Source organism: Neofelis nebulosa, chromosome 13 (genome assembly GCF_028018385.1).
Source record: "Neofelis nebulosa isolate mNeoNeb1 chromosome 13, mNeoNeb1.pri, whole genome shotgun sequence".
In the NCBI taxonomy this organism is placed as follows: domain Eukaryota; kingdom Metazoa; phylum Chordata; class Mammalia; order Carnivora; family Felidae; genus Neofelis; species Neofelis nebulosa.
In genome coordinates this window covers 36761647-36782735 of record NC_080794.1, presented here as the reverse complement: position 1 = coordinate 36782735, position 21089 = coordinate 36761647, and the positions used below count along the sequence as shown (strand labels likewise).

Sequence of the window (21089 nt, the reverse complement as noted above, 5' to 3'; positions counted from 1 at the left end):
CTCCACTCCAAATGGGGGCTCCTTCAAAGCAATGACCCACACACAGAATCCCAAAGTTGTGGTTAAGTACACAGGCTTGGGGTCAGGCAAGTTCAAGCCCAATTTCCAGCCTAGATAAGCTGTGTGATCCTGTGCGGGATGCTTATCCTTCACTAGCCCCTGCCCCCTCATCTGTAAGATGGGGTTACACAGCCCACCTTCTGGGGTTGCTATAAGGATTCATTCGATGAGTCACATGTATGAAGAGCTTACCTGGACACAGCGTAGTAAAAGACAGTTGCCATTTCGCCGGCTATCTTGAATGTGCATGTCCCTACCCTACCCCCTAGCACAGTCCGGTACAGGTGCCCAGCAGGCCATTAACAGCCTGCCCACACGACAGGTGGGCACATCATCATTATCGTTAGTGTTATTACGGCAACATCCAAACCACCCGGCCCACCCCACCTATGTGTTGTGGCACAGTCCGTCCGTAGCTGCCACGGGCCCCAGATGTGACCAGGCAGGGGTCTCGCCGGAGTGGCTGCAGATCACAAGGTTCCCCACAAGGGCACACCCTTGGAGGGCCTAGGCTGCCCTGGAGAAAGACAGAGAGGAGGCAAGGCCACAGAAGCAGCCAGCCCCTTCCAGAGATCCTGTGATCATCCCCAGCTCCTAGAAGGAATAGTAAAATCCCTGCTCTGAGGTCACCAAGAACCCAGGGCCCTGGGCTCCTCGGTCCCAGGATCTGATCATCTGGACAGACAGTGGGTCACCTCCTTCCCTCCGAAATCTCACACCACACCCTCCTCCAATGGCAGCAGCCCCAGGGAGCCTCTGGACCACCTCACATTCCCTCCTGAAGCACCCTACCCCAGACCGAGACAGCTGTGAGGCCCCTGCAGCCCCTTCTCCAAACCTCAAGTCCCAGCTCACATCCTCACCAACCTGGGAGGGTGCCCCTTCGTCCCCAGGCCCGCGGGGGCCAGGTACCTGCAGGGCAGAGCCCCCCGGAGCCCCTTGTGCAGCCCATGTGTGGAATCAGCACAGGCTTCCGGCTGGAACCCAACAGTAATTCTCTGGGGCCCTTGGGCAAGCTCCCCACCTTAGGCCTCAGTTTCCCCATCCGGAAAGGGGGAGTGTTTGACTAAGACAGCGGCCATCGAGCTGCCCTGCAGGAGGCCCTAGTTGTTCATCACAGGCCTTCAGAGGTCCTTTGGGTGTGGGGGTAAAAGTGAAGGTGAGGAATACGGGCTGTTACGGCTCCCCACTGTCTACCTGTGGCCCTAACTTCACCCACAGATAATTATTTGTCCTCAGCATTTATTCTCATCTAACACGCTGTGTATTTTCTGTGCTGTTATGAGCCACCGGGCTCCGCTGCCTCCACGCGGGTGGTTGGCACAAAGGCCCACACCACCCTCTGAGCACACGCTCCACTGATGTCTGGGAGCCCCTCACTGGCCTCCCCACGTCACCCCGCTGAGGCTTTGCCTCCAGCCCTTGCCAGGAAACTCCTCTGGGGGACCATGACCCCCTCTCCTGCATGTCAGTCCGAAGGAACCCTTTGGTTAAGAGGGAAAAAAAAAACAACATTCTCACTCGGTGATGTCTTCGTCCTCTCCTGAGACGGGAGTTCTTCCCTTTACAGAAAGGGGGAGGGGCACAGGACCAGGGACAGCCCCCTCCAGGACCCTAGGTACAGAGAATGGGCCCAGGGAAGACCAAAACACCTCCCAGATTCCCCTCTTACCCAGGCCTGTCCACGGCTGCTCCGGAGCCCCATGCCCGGAGCTCTGGCCCTCCCTGACCGGCTGCTGCCCGCATTCACACCAGCCCTCCCGCATCGGCTCCCTGCCTGGTAGGGGACTCCCTACCAAGCGCTCGCAGGCTCCCCGCTCCTCCGTCTACTGAGACGGCTAACGTGGGGTCGGCCCACCTGGAAACTGTTCTCCCCGGGTCCAGACGGAACAGCTGGGCACTGATGGGAGTTTGCAGGAAAATTAATCAGCGCCGACTGGCCGCGGTGCCAGGCGCTGCCTGGGCCCGATCCATCCTAATGAATCCCGAGCTCCCGCCTTAATGACTCCAGACAAGACTAATTTAGTTGCGCAGGTGATTAGCGTGGGCATTAGCACCTGAATTGTGACTCAGGATGCTTTTGGCAGTAGTGAGGGGTCTGCCGGGGGCGGGGGCCGGGGGCTGGGGGGGAGGCGGCTCCACGGGCACTGACCTTGGCGACCTATGGAGGGTCCAGGAGCCGAGGGGAGGGGGCTCAACAAGACATCCAGCATCCACGGGCCCTCCTGCTTGCGTTCGCCCCCCATACTCGTTCAGTGTCTGCTGAGACTCCGTCTGTAGGGGGCGCTGTGCTTGGCGCAGAGCACGTGCAGACTCAGCTTGCCCAGCTATGAAACGGAGACGGTGACGCCTCCCGGAGACTCACCGTGAGGTCTGTAGGAGGCCAGGCATTGAGAACCCTTCACAGAGGCCCTGGCAGGAGGCCGGCAGTCAATAAATGCTCGTTCATATTACCACTCTACAATCTTCTATTATACATAAATGCTAAAATGCTAATTAATTGGAATGTCGATATTAATAAAAGGAGTGAGCAAAAATGAGCAGCTGCTGAGGAGTTACACACCCACAACCCGGCTAGAACTCGCTCAGAGCTTTCACAGGGGCGAATACAAAGCAGAGGGAGGGTGGGGGCCTCAGAGCAGGTGACATCTGAGCTACGCCTTGAAAGATGAGTAGGAATTCACCAGGCAGGAAGGGGAAAGAGCTTTCCCTGCCGAGGGACCAGCATGGCAAAGGTGTGGGGAGACAGAGGTGAGGTATTGGGGGTGTTGAGAGGGTCCCCATGACTAGAGATCAGGGTGTGAGTGGCGGGTGACAGGCCGTGATGAAGAGTTCTCCCTCCTCCCTCTAGGCACCTGGGAGGCTCTTGGCTGGCAGTGTCTAGAACTGGGATGGAAGGAAGGACGTTGGTGCCCAGCCCCAAGGGACACTGTCCCCCTCCAGGGGCTCAGGAGCCAAGGCAGGTGGACTAGATGTCCTCCGCCCCTCACAGAGCCCCTCGGTCAGCTTGGTGTCTCCGCACCAGACCTCCCGCTGCTGCTCCTGTGACTCCCTGCGGGTCCCTAGCAAACACACCATATGCAGCCCCGGCAGGCAGCTGGGGTGATCAAAACACGACCCCTGGCACGGCGTGGGCCTCGTCATTCACAAGCACAGGCACGTACGGTGTCCGTGCCATCTGGGGCACGTGCTCTCCCGGGCCCACTTCCTGGGCAGCCATCCCCGTCATCACCGACAGCTCGCTCCTGACACCCTCGGGAGCGGAGCACCTGGCCCGAGACCGCAGGAAGGAGGGTGCGCAGGCACGGAGCCAGTGGGAACATTCCCCACGTGCCCATACGCTCCAGACCTCACTCCTTCCCCAAGGCACAAGCCAGGGCGGGAGCTGGGCCCTGGGGACACAAAGATGGTCCAGGCCACCTGGGCGCATTCACAGTGCAACAGGGGAGGCAGATGAGAACTGAGCCACACTAGCACTGTGACAGGGACCAACAGAGAGGAAAGAAAGCAAAGGAAGCAGCACTTGAACCCTGCCTGGAGAAACCCAGGAAGGTCACACGGAGGAGGCAGCCATCAGAACGGACTTGACCGACCAGCGGAGGCTCGCCACCTTCCAGGCAGCAGGAGCGGCCAGTGCAAGGCTGAGGCAGGAACCCGCCTCTCACGCTGGCGGAACCGCAGGGAGGCCAGTGTGGCTGGAGGGGAGCAAGCATGGGGGAGTGGAGGAGACGAGGTCTGACGCGTAGCCAGACAGCCGACAGCCTTCGTGCCACTCTCACTGCAAGTGGGGTGGGGGACTTGAGCACACCTCATGACAGGCTCTGTCTCAGGACCCCTGACCGCTCGGCTGCGGGGGTGAGAGAAGGCTTCAGCGGGGTGAGGGGGCAGGGAGACCACTGCGACCATCAGGAAGCTGCTCGAGAATCCAGGCCTGCACCGCGGTGGCGGGAGCAGAAGGGGCGAGAAGCGAGAAGATTCTGGAAAGCTTTTGAAGATGGCGCCCGCAGGATTTGCCGATGAATCGGAAGTGAGGTGAGGGAGAAAGGGAAGAGACAGGGACGACCCCGAGTTTTTGGCCTGGGCAACTGGTGTTTGAGGCAGGTGGTGCAGCTACAACTGAGCCGGGCAAGGCTGCAGGGCCTGGGGGAAGGGCAGGAGTCCAGCCTGGATGCGCAGAGGCTGAGAGCCCTGCAGACACCCAAGTAGAAATGCTGAGCACAGAGGCGGACACACAAGTCTGGAACGTTCTCCGCAAGGAGGCCCGGGAAGGAGGTAGCAGCCTCCGACTCGTCAGCACCCGACAGGACCTGAAGCCACGAAACCAGAGTTGGTGGCCACGGGGCTAGAACACGGGGAAGGCACACAGGAGCTGGGCCTGGGGCCCTGCAACACTCAGGGGTGTGGGAGGTGTGGAGAAGCCGGCAAAGGGAGCTGAGAAGGCACAGCCAGAGAGCCAATGCCCTGGAAGAGAAAAAGACCGACTGCCAGAAGGCCACAGGTCTGAGAATTAAGGACTGGCTTCAGCCACCGGGAGGTCGTCAGTGACCTTGACGTGGGCCATACTGGTGAGTGTCTGGAGTGGATTCGGGACGTCACCTGGAGACAGCACCCAGGAAGTGTCCCTCCCTCGGATGCCGGTGCCACGCGGTCATTCACTGCTGACAGCCAAGGCCACGGTGTGGGCGATGCCACCAGCCCGACCGGGCACCGAGTCCTTGATCTGCCCTTGCTCTGCCCCTCCCTGGCCAGCTCAGCTGCCAGTGATGGACGTTCGTGTCTGGAGTAAGACACACAGGGACAAGGGGGCCCTGAATGTTACCAGGCAGGGCTCCGTAATGACTTCATTTTGCTCCTGTCTTCTCCGGCTGGGAGATGGTCCTCAAAGAGAACATCAGGCAGAGGGAATTGGAACCAGAGATGGGTGAGGAGATAGAGTGACACGATGCGTAGCCTCCGCAAGGGATCTGGGGCGGCTGGGCTGTGCCCTCCCCCTCTGCTCCCCAGCACACGGCTGCTGGCCCGCCGGCCGAAACCGAGGCGACGGCATAAAGAATGGAAAGGCTCGGAAGGTGTGGGGTGAATCTAAGACCCAATCTCTAGCTCAGGAGAGAACATTTGCAGAAACCACACACTAACAGCCCGCGGCCAACTCTACCTCTGGAATCTCAAGAGGAATTTGGAAAACACATTGATTAACACACTTTGTACCCTACCTTGAGCAGTCAACAAACATAGTTTTTATGATTGTATATATTATACATATACAGTATATCATATATTATTATTATCATTATTCTGTAAGGCTCCAGTGGTCTGAATTAGGCTCAATGGGTGGGAGTTCCAGGGACAGATTTCATATTCCTATTAGGAAGGATTTTTCATTCCCAGAACCGTCCTGTAGCATGAAAACGAACTGTCTTCCGGGATCATGAGCTCCCCACCGTCGGGCATTGAGCAGAAGCCAGATAATCAGCACCCAAGCTGGAAGTTGGTCTGCCCACAGCTCTGACCTCCTGCCGCTTTCAGACTGGCTTGGGCTCTGCCTCCAGCCATCGATAGTGACCATCCCTAGACCCAGCTCCTCTGGGCACCTGTCTCTCCCCTCCACAGCCCATGGCGGGCAGGACAGCTCAACCAGTCATCTCCAGGCCACACACAGGCTCCCCGTTCACTAACAAACCATTCCAGGCATGGAATCCAGAGAGGGGTCCATTCCGTCCCCATTTTACAGGCTGGAACACTGAGGTTCAGAAAGCAAAGGGCCAGTGAGAACCAAGCCTCCAAGCCAAGTCTCTAGGCCACCCCATTCCACATGGCAAGCAAAGGGCCAGCCCCTTGGACAAACTGTTTCAACCCTCACCCTTGCCCCGGCCTCTGCTGGTCTGAGGCCTGCACCCCGCCACATCCATGTGAGTCCACACCAACCTCTGAATGGCCCAGGGCCACACAGGTGACAGCACACAATGGACACCTCCAGGCCTGTTATCTGAGGGCCTGGCTATATACTGGGCCGGCAGGGCCGCTCAAGATGGGCCCAATGCCCTCTCATTGGTGAGATAGGAGGTAAGGCCCAGGGAGGGGCAGTGCTGTGCCCAAGGCCACACAGTGAAGAACAAAAACTAAGTTCATGACTTTCAGGCCAGAGTTTGCTGTCCCATGCCGATGCAACACGAAGCGGGGAAGCCAGGAAGGTGTGGGCCAACTCAGCACCAGCCCCTGCCCGGAGAGACGAACAGAGCTGTCTTCAGCTCACTGAGCCCTCTCTCGTTCCTAAGGTCCCCTAGAGCCAGGGATCGATCCCCACGGCACCAGATCGACGGCCCTGCTGTGACTGCCAAGCGCAGGCTTAATGGGGCCATGTCCTAGGAGTTGCTCCCGGAAGCCGATCGATGCTTAGCATTTGCAGAACGCGTTTGCGGAACCAGAGCCAAAAGTAACTAGAGCAGGGCCTGCGGGAGGGCTCGCTGGGAGTGGGGGCATCCAGCCTGGGGCTTATCACCATCAGCACTGGTCAAGCAATACCCACTCCACCCCACCACGTTCCCTGCACCACAGGCCTCTGAGAACGCCACACTCGGGGCCGAGCAGGGTCACAGATAGCGTGACGCAGCCAGCACCGCTCACCTGAGGGCGGCCTTCACCTCTCCCCGCCAGCAGCCCCGTCAGTTAACGGCTGGCCACGCCTCTGCCTCAATGGTCCCCCCTGTCCCAGATATAGTCCCTCCACCACAGAGCAATCCCTGGGAGGCTGAGGTTAGCACAGACACTTCTAGGGACGCCTGGGTGGCTCAGTCGGTTGAGCGTCCGACTTCGGCTCAGGTCACGATCTTGAGGTTCTTGAGTTCGAGCCCCATGTCGGGCTCTGTGCTGACAGCTCGGAGCCTGGCGCCTGCTTCGGATTCTGCATCTCCCTCTCTCTCTGCCCCTCCCCTGTTTTCTCTCTCTCTCTCTCTCTCTCTCTCTCTCAAAAATAAATAAACATTAAAAAAATGTTAAAAAATAAAAAGAACTGACTTGTAAAAACCAGCTGTAGGAAACAGTATGTGAAGGAACAGAAAGGGAGTCTTTTGGGACTCTGCTCAAGGGCCACCACCTCCCCAAAACCTCTCTGGCTTCCGCCTGCCTCTGCTCTGTCCCCAGAAGAACACACCTTCCTCTTTCAAGGCCCCACTGGAACTTAACCAGACATCCAACCCGGCCCCCATCACCCCAACATCGACTTCTTTATCCTTGTGTCGGATTCCTTTCTGGGTGCACGGCAGTTAGGCCCGGCACAGAGGGTGCACCCCTCTATAGCTGATGGACTGATGTGTGAACCAGGAGAGCCTCTACTGATGACAAAGGCTGCTAACATTCATTCATTTCTCGAACCACATATACTAGGCAGCTACTCTCCTACCTCCACACCAGCCCCATGAGAGGCCTGGGTTTGGGGAGAACCCCCAGATGAATCCAGAAGCCCACGCACATGGCCTGAAGCTCAGCAGCATCCCCGGGAGACTTCTAGGTTCCCTCTCCACCACCCCGCTCCCTCCCACCAGGAGTTGATCTAAGCCTGAGGAAGAGGCAGACAGAGAGGCGGGCAGCCTCCTTCTCGGAGGAGCCTTTAAGCACCTACACCCACAAATCCAGCCTTGCAACGCTGATCCAAGGGAGGCTGTGAATCACCAAAGGAGTTGCAACTTTCCCCAGGCCCCCCCCACCCCCACCCCATGGGTCCTAGAAAGGAGCAATTGGACTGTGGGGACAATCCCCACAACAGTCAGGAACACCTGCTATACTCTGCAGCCACCTGCAAAAAAGCTTCCACCAGGAAGGGTGGAAGGAAAGGTCTCTCCAGGGGTTGCCGTCCTGGTCGCACACACAGCAGGGGAGAGGCCGGGGCCTGCTGAGGCTCCCCTCGTCAAGCAGAGATGTCTATGAAGAATTTTGCGTCTTCTCTATCACACATCTACCTTTGGTTTTACGTAAGAGAGTGTTTAAAATGACCTCTGCATTAAATGCCTTCCCACCCCTCCCCTCTCTCCATGCCATCTTGCTTCATTTCCAAGGACAAGCGATGCTCCAGAAAGAAGCACCACACCGGCCCTGAGCCCCGCCCGCAGACCCACGGAGGAGGCAGATCTGAGTTTAAGAAGCCCCAGATGATGGGCATTTTCCCTAAGATGACACGGACAAGAATGAGGACAAGGGAGGGAGCGTGGGGGGAGGCAGGAGGGGCCTCTCACAGGAATGAGGGTCTTCCCATCAGTGCAGCTGCACTTCCCGAGAACCTTCTGGTCCCCGGAGCCGAGCAAAGGCCACAGGGCTATGTGTGCACATCTCCAGCCACAGGCATAGAGGCCAGGCCCTCAGGAAGGGGATCATGAGGACAGAGCTGGGTAATGAGGTGACTCAAGCTGGGGTGTGAGGGATGTTTGTGATCACCTCCAAAATAGGTAATTGTTCCCCTAATGACAAAAACAGGCAGACTCATTGCGGAAAACTTGGTGATCATGGAAAAGTGCAAAAGGCTACAAAACAAACTCTGTGACAGTTGCCAACTTCAAGTTTTCCCAAAGAAGAGGAACAAGCCATCTTGTAGGACAGAAGTGGAAGAAATCACGCATCTTGGGCTCAATGTGATAACTCCTTGGGCACTTGGAGCCCCCCCCCATGTGGGAAGGGACAGCCCTGGGAAGGACTGAGCACCCCATCCCCAAGGAGAGGCCATACACACCCCCATGAGGGACAGAAGAGGTTCCAATAATTGGTAGAAGATGGCCTCAATCTCTAAGATCACCTTCGCTCGTGAGAAGGGAAGCCCACCCTATGCCACCTGGCATGCCCACCAGCCCTTGTGCCAACTCACCCACGGGCGTGTCCTCGCTGATGAGCAGGTACGTGTCAAAGAAGTGGTTGGTGAAGAAGGGCAGTCGGTTCACCTGGCCTGGAAGTCAGAGGACAAGAGTGTCAGTCAAGGACCTTATGCCACAGCTTCTGCAGGGAGACACAGAGTAGGGGCTGCAGAGGGCACTGAGCTTGTGTCCAGTGCCATGGCCACCTTCCCAGGACCTCAGCGAGTCACTGTCCTGCTTCTGGGTAAATGGGGAATAATGCCAGTAGGGAGGTCGTACGGCGAGAGAGGCCACCAGCCCCACATGGCTAATGAGTCCTGGGACATGATGAAGCATAAAATACACACAGGATTTCAAAGGCTTTATATGAAAACATGGGTGTAAAATATCTCATTAACCTTTTATATTGAACATGGATTGAAATGAAAATATTGTGGATATATTGGGTTAAACTTATTATTAAAATGTGTTTCTTGGGGCGCCTGGGTGGCTCAGTCAGTTGGGCATCCGACTTCGGCTCAGGTCATGATCTCGCGGTCCGTGAGTTCGAGCCCCGCGTCGGGCTCTGTGCTGACGGCTCGGAGCCTGGCGCCTGCTTCGGATTCTGTGTCTCCTCTCTCTGCCCCTCCCCTGCTCATGCTCTGTCTCTCTCTCTCAAAAATAAATAAAAACATTAAAAAAATTTTTAAATAAAATGTGTTTCTTTTCTAATGCGGCTTCTAGAAAATTCCAACTCACACATGTGGCTCACGTTGTACTCCCACCAGGCAGCCTGGCTGTAGATGACATGTGAGCACACCAAGGACCAGGGCTATCCTCCTCAATGGCTACCAGCCTGGTGCTCAGAGAAGAGCGAGGACTCAGGAGCCCCAGGAGGTATTTGTCGTGTGAAGGAACGTGAGCCGACCCCATAGGATGAATGACAACAATGCCATGTATAGAACCTTTCTCCATGCCAGCCACTACGTCCCCTCCACCAATCTTCATGGTACAGCAGGGGCTATCATATCCCCATCTTACTGCTGAGGAAAACGAGGCCTGTGGGGAATAAGCAGTAACTTGCCCAGGGTCACACAGCTAGTAAGTGGCACAGGCCTTAGGGGACCCCTGGGTGGTTGACCTTGTATCACTCTGTGATGGCCTTGGGACAAGGGCCAGGTTTGGAAGGAGTTGAGGAAGTAGTGGCACGGGCTGAGGAATTTAGTGATTCCAAAGAGCCCCCCAAACCACAAGCTCCCCACACAAGGCCTCCCCAAGGCTGGCTTTACCTATCCCCTGAACCTCCTCTTAACAGCCTTCAGTAGTGCAGTATAATAAAAAATATATTTGGAGGTGCCTGGGTGGCTCAACCAGTTAAGCATCTGACTTCAGCTCAGGTCATGATCTCATAGTTTGTGAGTTTGAGCCCCGTTTCAGGATCTGTGCTGACAGCTCAGAGCCTGGAGCTTGCTTTGGATTCTGTGTCTCTCTCTCTCTCTCTCTGCTCTTCCCCTGCTCATGCTCTCCCTCTCTCTCTCAAAAATAAACATTAAGGGGTGCCTGGGTGGCTCAGTCGGTTAAGCGGCCGACTTCGGCTCAGGTCATGATCTCACAGTCCGTGGGTTCGAGCCCCGCGTCGGGCTCTGTGCTGACAACACAGAGCCTAGAGCCTGTTTCAGATTCTGTGTCCCCCTCTCTCTGACCGCCCAACCCCACCCCGTTCATGCTCTGTCTCTCCCTGTCTGAAAAATAAATAAAATGTTAAAAAATTTAAAAAAAAATAAACATTAAAAAAATTTATATATATATATATATATATATATATTTGGTCTTTGCCCCAGTTCCTGACACAGAGCTCCACAACTCCTTAGAATTTCCAGAGAGAGAGAAGTATCATTTATAAGGAGCCCCTTTTGAGCACAGCTGAGTTTATGCTAGTGAGGGGACTTGGTTGGGGGGTGGGGAGCCTCTAGGCAGCCCCAGGATGGGGCTGGTGGGCAGAAAGATCAACTCGTTAGTGGGGGGATCTTTTAGTCCCATCCAGACCTCTGGGGAGGGGAGGGAGCTGGAGACTGAAGAGATCTGATGAGTGCTCAGGAAGTGAACATATCCATGTGCTGGGAGGGTGGCGCACCTGGAGAGGACACGGAAGCTCCACTCTCACCCCATTCCATCTGGCTGCCCCGGAGCTGTACTCTTTATGTTAACCCAGGAAATGGAAGTAAACTGCCTCCCTGAGTCTTGTGAGTCATTCTAGCTGATAAAACCTGAGGAAGGGGGTCATAGGAAGCCCTGATTTATGGCCGGTAGGTGAGATATATGGGTGGCCTAGGACTCGTGACTGGCCTGTGACATGGGGGCGGTCTTGTGCGCCCGAGCCCTTAAATGTGTATAATTTAACACTAACTCCAAATAGTGTCAGACTGAATTTCATTAAATTTTTGGACACCCAGTTGGTGTCCAGAGAATTGGTTGTTGGTATGGAAAACACCCGAGAAGTAGGCAAGTGAGGGCTCTTCCCTTTCTGCCCCTGCCAACCAGGGGGTAGGTAGCCGGTCTGTCTCGCACAGGGCTGATGTCGTGCAGCCATAAGCAGCCCTTGCTAGGTCCTTCGGGGACGTCCTTCTTTTCCCCATTTCGGCTGAGCTGGGGCTGTCTCAGGGCTGGTGCCAGGCTAGAGAACGGAGGCCAGCTCCCAGGAAGTGAGAAGGCTGGAGTCGAGAAGGAGCACTTCCCCCTCCCGCCTGAGATGCTCCTAGTGGGGAGTAGTCTCAAGTTTCTTCTTAGACATCCTTCAAGTTTCATCTTAGACATCCCTTCTTCCAGGAAGCCCTCCTTGATCACCATTACTACAAACGTGCACCCACACACACTCCTCCATCCTCTCATATCAGGAATCCAGAACCCCTCTCATACATAACAGCCTCAGAAAGAGGCCAATGGTCAAGGGCCTTGCCTTTGTTTGGAACTTCCCTGTGCTTCTTTCCAGCCACACGATCTTCCCATGCCTCAGTTTACTCAGGTGTAAAATGGCAGTAACAAGACTTACTTCAGGGCAGCCCTGAGGATTGAGATTACATACATAAAGTGCTTAGCGCCATGCCCCAGCACACAGCAAGCACTGGATAAATGGTAACTACTATTAATATTGGTATTAATAATGGAGCCACCTGCTCAGCCAGAGAGGGATGCTTCTGACCAAGAAGAGCCTTGGGCTCCAGTATGGGAAGCGGGCTGAACCCGGGTGAAGGCTCCGGGGTGGGCTTGGGCTGCTGGGGGAGGGAAACCAGCCAGGAAAAAACACCGTGTGCAGCAGCATTGTTCATTTTAAATTTTCTTTTGCAGGACCTGCCGATAATCACCTGCTGAGTGCTCTGCACTGGCAGCCGGCAGGGCCCCAGGGGCAGATGTCTCCTGCCACCTACCAAGCAGGGCCTGGGTCCTCAGAACAGTCCTGCTGCCCCCAGAGACCCCGTGGCCCTGGGCTGCCAGTGCGGTCCCTGGGCACCAGGAGGGGGCTGACGGGGCAGGGGTGGGGAAAGGGCACAAGGACAGGTTATTCGTTGTCTTAAAAACCACTCTCAAGGCACAAAGGCTCTGTGTGAGACCTCCAGCCCAGCTGGTCCGTGAGTGGATGTACAAGGGGAGGGGACATGGGGGAGTCCCAACTTCCCGTGCCCCACACACCCCTTCCCGTGAGTCCGAATCCACTGTTGGCTCCGCCCCGGTGGCCTCCTCCCACCTCTGCCAGCCACGCCTACTGATTGTTCCCCACACAGTAGATGGAGGAGTCCGCCAGCTTTAAGTATTTCAAACACAAAAATAAACTCGAAATGGATAAAGGACCTGAATGTGTGACAGGAAACCATCGAAACCCGAGAGGAGAAAGCAGGAAAAGACCTCTCTGACCTCAGCCGCAGCAATTTCTTACTCGACACATCTCCAAAGGCAAGGGAATTAAAAGCAAAAATGAACTATTGGGACCTCATCAAGATAAAAAGCTTCTGCACCGCGAAGGAGACAATCAACAAAACTAAAAGGCAACCGACGGAATGGGAAAACATATTTGCAAATGACATATCGGACAAAGGGCTAGCATCCAAAAATCTATAAAGAACTCACCAAACTCCACACCCAGAAAACAAATAATCCAGTGAAGAAATGGGCAGAAGACATGAATAGACACTTTTCCAAAGAAGACATCCAGATGGCCAACCAACACATGAACAAATGCTCCACGTCACTCCTCATCAGGGAAATACAAATCAAAACCACACTCAGATACCACCTCACGTCAGTCAGAGTGGCTAAAGTGAACAAATCAGGAGACTATAGATGCTGGCGAGGATGTGGAGAAACGGGAACCCTCTTGTACTGTTGGTGGGAATGCAGACTGATACAGCTGCTCTGGAAAACAGTGTGGAGGTTCCTCAAAAAATTAAAAATAGGTCCACCCTATGACCCAGCAGTAGCACTGCTAGGAATTTACCCAAGCGATACAGGAGTGCCGATGCACAGGGGCACTTGTACCCCAATGTTTATAGCAGCACTCTCAACAATAGCCAAACTATGGAAAGAGCCTAAATGTCCATCAACGGATGAATGGATAAAGAAATGGTGGTTTATATACACAATGGAATACTACGTGGCAATGAGAAAGAATGAAATATGGCCTTTTGTGGCAACATGGATGGAACTGGCGAGTGTTATGCTAAGTGAAATAAGTTATACAGAGAAAGACGGATATCATATGTTTTCACTCCCCTGTGGATCCTGAGAAACTTAACAGAAGACCATGGGGGAGGGGAAGGAAAAACAAAGTTAGAGAGGGAGGGAGCCAAACCATAAGAGACTCTTAAAGACTGAGAACAAACTGAGGGTTGATGGGGGGTGGGAGGGAGTGGAGGGTGGGTGATGGGTATTGAGGAGGGCAGCTGTTGTATGGTGTTGTATGGAAACCAATATGACAATAAATTTCATGATAAAAAAAAAAAAAACACCGCACAGCATCTAGCTTCTTACCACCGTAGGCCTGAGGGGAGAAGGGAGAGGGGAGGCTCACAGAAAACACGCCATGTGAGCTGCTGGCCTCCACCTCCTGCCCCCCAGCAAGCCCACAGATGAAGAACACGTTGAGGCCAGAGGGAAGAAGGGGGAACAAGCTTCGGCAGAGAGAAGATGACAGGCTGACAAGAGGGTCTGACATCTGTGAGCCTGACCCATCTCTGACTACCCGGGATGGGAGGAGAAATCCACTGGGGCTGTGGGTCAGATGAAAACAAAGTGGGGAGAAGTGATGCGGGAGGGTCTGCAGGAACGAGAGGAGGGTGAGGGGCAGGGGCAGGTGTCGGAAGGGCAGGGTGGAAGACGGTGTCCTTCAGTCCCTAAGGTCAGCCATGGCCTCACCAGGCCAAAGGAGCAACACTGGCCACTTCAGACAGGCACCAGGAAGGGAGGACCATACCCGGCAATGAGAGAGAGGGACCCTCATATACGTGCAAAGCAGACTAGTCCCCAGATGGGCTGGTTTTGCCACAGAGCTGCTGTGTGGCCCCAGGCAACTTGCTTAACTTTTCTGTTTTCTGCGCCCCATTTTCCTTCACCCAGAGAAAGATACAACTCATAATAAAAGAGCTAATGCTTTATTTTAGCACCTAATACGTGCCAGGCACTATTCTAAGTGCTTGACATGTGCATTAACTCGTCTGATCATTCTGACAACTGAAGGAGGAGAGTCCTATTGTCCTTTGACTTTAGAGATAAGAAAGCTGAAGGACAGAGAGACTAAGACACTTGCCCAAGGGAAGCAGTTGGAGAAGTGGGGCGGGAACCCAGGAGTCCTGGCTCTGTGCTACTCCCTTGTGCCCACTTGAGATGCACAAACCATCTTCCACCCAGAGAGCTCAAGAGGAAACTATCCTCTGCTGAGGATACAGCCGAGCTCTTAGCACCTGTTTTATTTTTACAGACAGTGCAAGCCCGGGAGGGGCAGGCAGCAAGGGGGAGAGAGAGAATCCCAAGCAGGCTCCACAGTGTCAGCACAGAGCCCAACGCAGGGCTCAAACTCAGAAATGATGAGATCATGACCTGAACTGAAATCAAGAGTCAGACGCTTAACCGACTGAGCCACCAGGCGCCCCGATGTATTTCTTCTTAACAGCGGGGGAAGGGCATGAGTGTCCAAGGTCATAGAGCCAGCTGAGGAGAGTGTCCTGACTCCCCCACCATCCAGCAAAGCCAGAGGGTCAGAGCTGATCTCATGTGCCCCCACTGAGGTCTTCTGCAATGGCCGTGGGAGCAGTATCCTGACCCTGACTGAGGCTCAGCCACGCCCTGCTTGGCATGACCTCGGGCCAGTAACATCTCCAGGTGTCAGTTTCTCTGCAAAGGAGGTCAAGACTCAAGACAGGGTCTGAGAGCGCCTCCAGCTCTCCCCTGAGAGTCCGTGAAACTGCACCGTAATCCCGGGCTGCCTGGATGGAAGTGAGCTCCCCATCACAGAAGCATTCCAGCAGAGATCCTTCCAAACACAGTGGCCAGGAGAGGGGAGCTTCAAGGGACTCTCGGGCAGCCAGGGGGAGGCTGGCTTCCTCCAGCGACTCCCTAGCTCCCTGGAGTGACAGAAGGAGCTGGCCTCACTCAGGAATATGTTTGCCCGTGTCACCAGGCAGGCCGGGCCCACAGCTCTTCCCCGGGGACACACTGGCCCCAGGGGACACCATGCCAGCCGTGCCTGCAGTCCTAACCTTCCTTCAGCGCAGTCCAGAGCTGTTTTGCTCCTTGCCACCAGCTGTCCAGGAGCCAAGGGACAGGCAAATGCCCAGGTCTTTCCCGGCCTCCTCCGCGGCCACCAGAGCTGACGCTGATCTGGCCGCTGGGGAAGGAGGGCCGGTCCTCCCTGCCAGGGGAAAGGGCACCTCACCACCACAATTCGCTCAAGCTGTTCCTTCCTCCCGGGATTCCCTTCCTCCTGTTCCCCTACGCTAAAACTACTTCTCAGTCTTCAAAGCCCCGATTAAATGTTCCCTCTGGCTGAGTCCCTCCTGTCCCCACAGGCCCAATCAATCTTTTCTTCTGATGGGCTTCTCCAGAGCCATGTCCGTCTTCTTACCACTATATTCACCTGCCTTCTAGGTAGTAAATCCTAGCTGTGGCTTCCTCCCCCACCAGGCTCGGGGCTCCCTGAGCACGAGTCACTGCCCCATACCCCAGAACTGGGCACAGTAGACACAGCCTCACACAGTAGGTACTCAAAAGACAGCTCTGAAACCGAAGAGTACTGCAGCCACTCCCTGCATCCCAGAAGGGGTTCACGGTCACAGATGCCTCCTTCCCCTGGAGCTCACCTGTTTCTCAAGGCTCCTCCCCTTCCCTCCCAGGGAGGCTGGTATTTTCAGTCCTGTGAGTGCTTCGGAAGTGACCAAGGCCCAGAGAGGGAAGTGTGTGTGCAATCACACACACAGCAAGGCGAGGTCTGTGGGTCCAGAGCAGCCGCCCCCCCCCCAGGCCCCTCCCAGTGCACAAACCCCACGCTGGCGGTGGCAGGAAGGGCAGAGGATTGGACTTACCCAGGCATCCGGAGATCAGCACAAACAGCCAGGCCACGAGGCAGCCGGTGGCAACGTGGCACCTCATGTCTCCTGGGGACACAAGGAAGGAGAGGTGAGAAGCCTGCCCTCCGAGCCCCTCCTACACTTCCCCACCCCTGCAGCTCCGGGGAGAATTGGCCTGGGAAGAAGGGAAGGAATCAACTCACGTGGTGGGGAGGCGGGTGTGGGAAAGAAGAGAGGGTCTGCATCGCTTGGTTTCATATCGTCCAGGGCTGGGTATAGCTCAGCGGCCTGGGGGTGGGGGCAGGGGCAACGGTGCATCTGCCCTCATGGGGCTGGCTACACAGCCGAGCGAGTGAGAGAGTGAGTGAGGCTAAGCAGTAGGCACAGGAATGCGTGACCGAGGCATTCTGGGCCCCTTGCGGGGAGGGGCCGTTGCCTACATCCTCCAGGATGTCAGCCCCAGGAGTGATGGGGCTTGGGGAGCCTGGGGACAGGGATAGGAGATAGGTGCTGAGCGGGCAGTCAGGGGTCTAAGACCGGGCTTGGCAGGCCCAACACCCCGGATCCCCCCAGCCTAAGTGCCCAATGGGCATGTCTTTTCCCACTTTTCCTACCCACCCTACTATCTCATAATCTGGGATATGAAAGGTGGCGGCAGTCAGCAGTGTCCAGAGTGGCACAGAGAGGGGAGGTAACTGCACAGCATTCCACAGCAAGTCTGTAGAACACTGAGGCCAAATTTCTAGGGGCTCAGAGCACAGCTCCAGCGAGATCTGGAGCCCAGCCTCCAGCGGCTCAGCGAGGTGAGATCCCACCTCGAAGGGTGTCGGGGAGGGTGACTGCACCTCGCACCATAGCAGTGGCCCTGTTGCAGCAGGGCCACGGTCCTCTGGTTCCTTCTCAGCCCTGCAGCAGTTCAGGGACAGGCCTCCCGGAGACCAGCAGAGGCACCAGGAGGGGCCCACGCTCCTCAGCTGGGGATGCCACGGCCCTCTCAAATGCTAGCCCTGTTCGTACAGGGACACAGCCCACATGCCTCCACATCCCCGCAGGGCCTAGCCAAGGGCCTGCACATCATCCTGCAGTTCAACAGCTTGCTCAGAGACTCCCGGCTAGCGAGCACCAGGCTCAGCATCTGGACCTAAGTTGACCGGATGCCTCCCTCGTGGATGAGAGGCCAGGAAAGCCACGGGGAGGTGAAGGGAATGGAAGGGAAGGGATCTCTGGAGAGACTTCCACATGTCTGCAAGATCCAGGGACGAGAGATTCCAAAAGAGCCACAAGCTCAGATCCCTGAATTCCAGACCCGGAGTGGCCTTTGTCAGCCCAGGCCCCGAGTGGCCTGTGACACGACCCCACCGGGGTTCCTGCCACATACAACATGCAATGGCCCGTGAGGCCCTTTGGTTTCCCTTCTAACAATTGTTTCCCTGATGACCTGATTACTAGGCATGAAACGGTAATTTGCAGAATAAACGATCCTAAGATGTATTTAAATAATAAAAGACAGACCCCCCCATTCATATATTCGTATATTTCCACCCCCTTGAGCTTTGGAATGTTAACAGCATCACAGGGATGCAAATTGATATGCTCCAGGGACCAGGCCAGGAACAGAAATGAGGGAGACACCGGGTGGGTGGGGATGATGGCCACTCAGAGGCCAGAGGCTCTGTCCAAGAGGGGCAGCCACTGACGTGTTCCAGCCAAGAGGGATGTGGGCCCAGCGCGGCCAGGGCTTCTGATTTCTCTCAATGAAAAGCCGACAATTGGGCTTTTTCTATGAATTCAGTGTTTTAAATGTTGGCAAATAATTCAACTTGTAGGCGCCAAACAGGACGTGTCTGATGGCCAGAGTGGGTGGGTTGGGCTGGGCATGCATCCTACCAGGCCCTTCCCTGCACCCAAGCAAATCCGTTCGCATTACACACACGTATGGAGCGGTGCGGCTGTGTTTATCTTTAGAATGATGGAGCTGCCTCTACACAAAAGAAACTTGCTCTTCTCACATCATGATATTTCACGGATGACCCTCCACGTCAACACTGCTACATCTGCGCCCTTCTTTTTAGGAGCTAAATCATAGTTCAGAGCACGGGTGTTTGCAAGAGAGACAAGCATCCCCTACTGTTGGGCATTTGGGTGTTCCCAGGTTCCCACCACCACGGGTAATGCCACAATGGGCCTCCCTCTGAAAATAATCGTGTCGGGACCTTGGTTGCTCTTGAACTCGGCTCTCCAGCTGCGGCATTACTGGGTGGATTAGATACAACCCCGGCCATGTATGTAAACCTTTATTAGACATCGCCGTATTACCTTCTGGAAAGGTTGTGGCAATTCCCGCTCCCTCCGGCAGCGTATGAGAGGGCCTCTGTGCCCACCTGGAAGTGATCCCTCTTTTAAATGGCTGCCAATCGGATGCATGAAAAATGGTATGGCATTGTTGCTTTAATTTGCATTTCCCTAACTACTAGCGAGGTTGAGCAGGATGCCTTTTTCTAAACATTCAAACCACTTTCCATCTGTTATCCTGCATTGCCGTAGCATACCCTACAAAGAAGCTAGCCAGCGTTGCTGGCATTATCGCTGATTTACAAGTGGAGAAACCGAGGCACAGAGCAATTAAGTGACAATCTGACATCTCCTAGTGAGTGAGTGTTTTTTTCAAAAAAATCTCCAGCCCTCTGCCTTCCCAAACCAGATGTTATAAGAATTAAACAACATCTGCCCAGAACATCATCCACAAATAGCTGGGGAGTGTAGCCAGTCTGCAAGGTGTTGCACGAAGTTTGCGGCGGAAGGAAGGAAGGAAGAAGGAAGGAAGAAAATAAACACTTACGAGGGCAACCCCCACAGACCAGGGATTTTCAGAGGTGTTGTTTTATTCAGTCCTCTGAAGTGTCCCCATAACGTATTGTCCCCATTTTTCAGATGAGGGAATCAAGGCCCAGAGAGGTCACTCCAGGACTGGAACTGATTCCATCACGCCACGCTGCTGCCCGCCATTCCCCACACACCGCCCGCCCCATTTCCTAACAGGTAAAAGGGAAGGCACGGCCCCTCCCTCAGGAGTACAATACACAATAGACACAGGATGAACGTCTGCAAAGAAGTGCGCACTTGTGCACAACACACCCACACGTGCAAAACGCATCATTTCCACGACGCTGGCTCGGGCTCCAACACTGCCAGGCACACTGTCCCCAGCCTGTCTCCTTAAACATCTGCTTCCCCTCCGGAGGCAGTCACATTGCCTTGGCGCCTCTCTTCTGTGGGTTACGGGCAGCCAAACACAGCCCTGATTCTGCAGGATCGGGGGCGGGGGGCAGCTCTGAAACCGTTAGAAGCAGGGGTGATGTCTGCTCCACGCTGACTCTGTCCTCAGCTTGGGGGCAAGGGAGCCGAGACCGTAGGTCGCGGGGACCCCAGCTCCAAAGGGTGAAGCGGAGTAGCTAGGCAAAAGTGGGTCCATCCTGCTACTGGGTTCTCTCTGAAATCCCAGTTCTTGCCCTTCCTCTGGCCTCTCTGGCTACAGGAAGGCAAGCAAGGCCCAGAGAGAGAGGCTAACGGCAGTGCGAAGAGGCCCCTGCGTTCCAACCTCCAGCCCAGGTGTCGCAATGGATGCTGCATTGCCTGCAGGCATTCCCTTGACACTGGGGCCACAGCAAGTGGCCTGTGTCCCCCGGGAGAGCCTGACCTCGCCCTGCCCTGTGCAACAGCTGTTCCCCAACCTCCCAGCCCTCCCACCTCCCACCTGGCAGAGCTGTGTGACCTCCTCCACCTCAGGATGGGGCCTCGGCTCCTACCAACCCTCACCTGCCCCCACTGGACCAGGAAACACAGACACACAGCCTTCCGTGCAGGGGTTCTGCTCTGGGCCTGGGATAAGTGCCAGAGACGTACCCCAGGGGTAGGAGCAGGGTCAGGGCTGGCTGCCCCCAAATCTCTCAGGGACCTGGCTTAGAGCCCATTCTTGCAGGAAGACTTCCAGAAATCCCTCAAACATACCTACTGCCAAGAAGACACAGAACCAGGCCTCCGAGTCGTCGGGTGTCAGTTCTCAACAGCCTCTTTCATGCTAAGCCCGGTGCCAGGCCCTGGGGGAGGATGGCTACGAACATGTGCCAGGTGTCAAATAAATGATACAGACCATTGCTGCCCAAGGCCATGGAAAGAGAAGTCCTGAACCTTCCAGAGGAGGTGAGATGTGGGCTGCACAGTGTTAACGTTTGCCGAGTGCACGTTACGTGCCAGTCACTGCGGCGGGCGACGTGCTGTCCGTGCTGGGGCTCGGAGAGTTTGAGTGACCTGCCCGAGGTCACACAGCTGATAAGTGGCCAGGTCGGGATTCGAACCCCATTCCGATGGCCGTCAAAAGTTGGTCGCCCAGCCTCAGCCCCAACCCTTACAACTGCTTCACAGCCACAGGATACAGGAGCCAGCAGCAAGGCTGAGTGTGTGTGCCAGGAAGAAGGGGGACAGCTAGGGCCGGGAAGTGGGTTCCTATTTAGCCTGCCTTTCTGGCGTATTGGCATCTCACAGGCCTTGGCCCGAGAACCGCTACCAATAAGACAACGTCCGTACCATCAGAGGTGACCAAGCCCCCCACCTCCTCATCCCACATGGCCCTCTCCGGCACCATCCCCAAAGGGTTACCACC

At 55.5% G+C, this 21089-nt stretch overlaps 1 protein-coding gene across 7 annotated transcripts in view; it reads right to left on the bottom strand.

Moving 5' to 3' along the window:
- Positions 1-21089, bottom strand: part of CDH23 (cadherin related 23) — a 416105-nt gene that overhangs the window by 350547 nt on the left and 44469 nt on the right. For all 7 annotated transcript variants that reach the window (XM_058696615.1, XM_058696614.1, XM_058696613.1 and 4 more), the window contains exons 2-3: positions 16445-16516; positions 8912-8989 (exon numbers count right to left, since the gene is read on the bottom strand). In XM_058696615.1, coding sequence (XP_058552598.1) covers positions 8912-8989; positions 16445-16511 — 145 coding nt within the window. In that variant the 5' untranslated portion in view covers positions 16512-16516. The remainder of the gene's footprint in view (positions 1-8911; positions 8990-16444; positions 16517-21089) is intronic.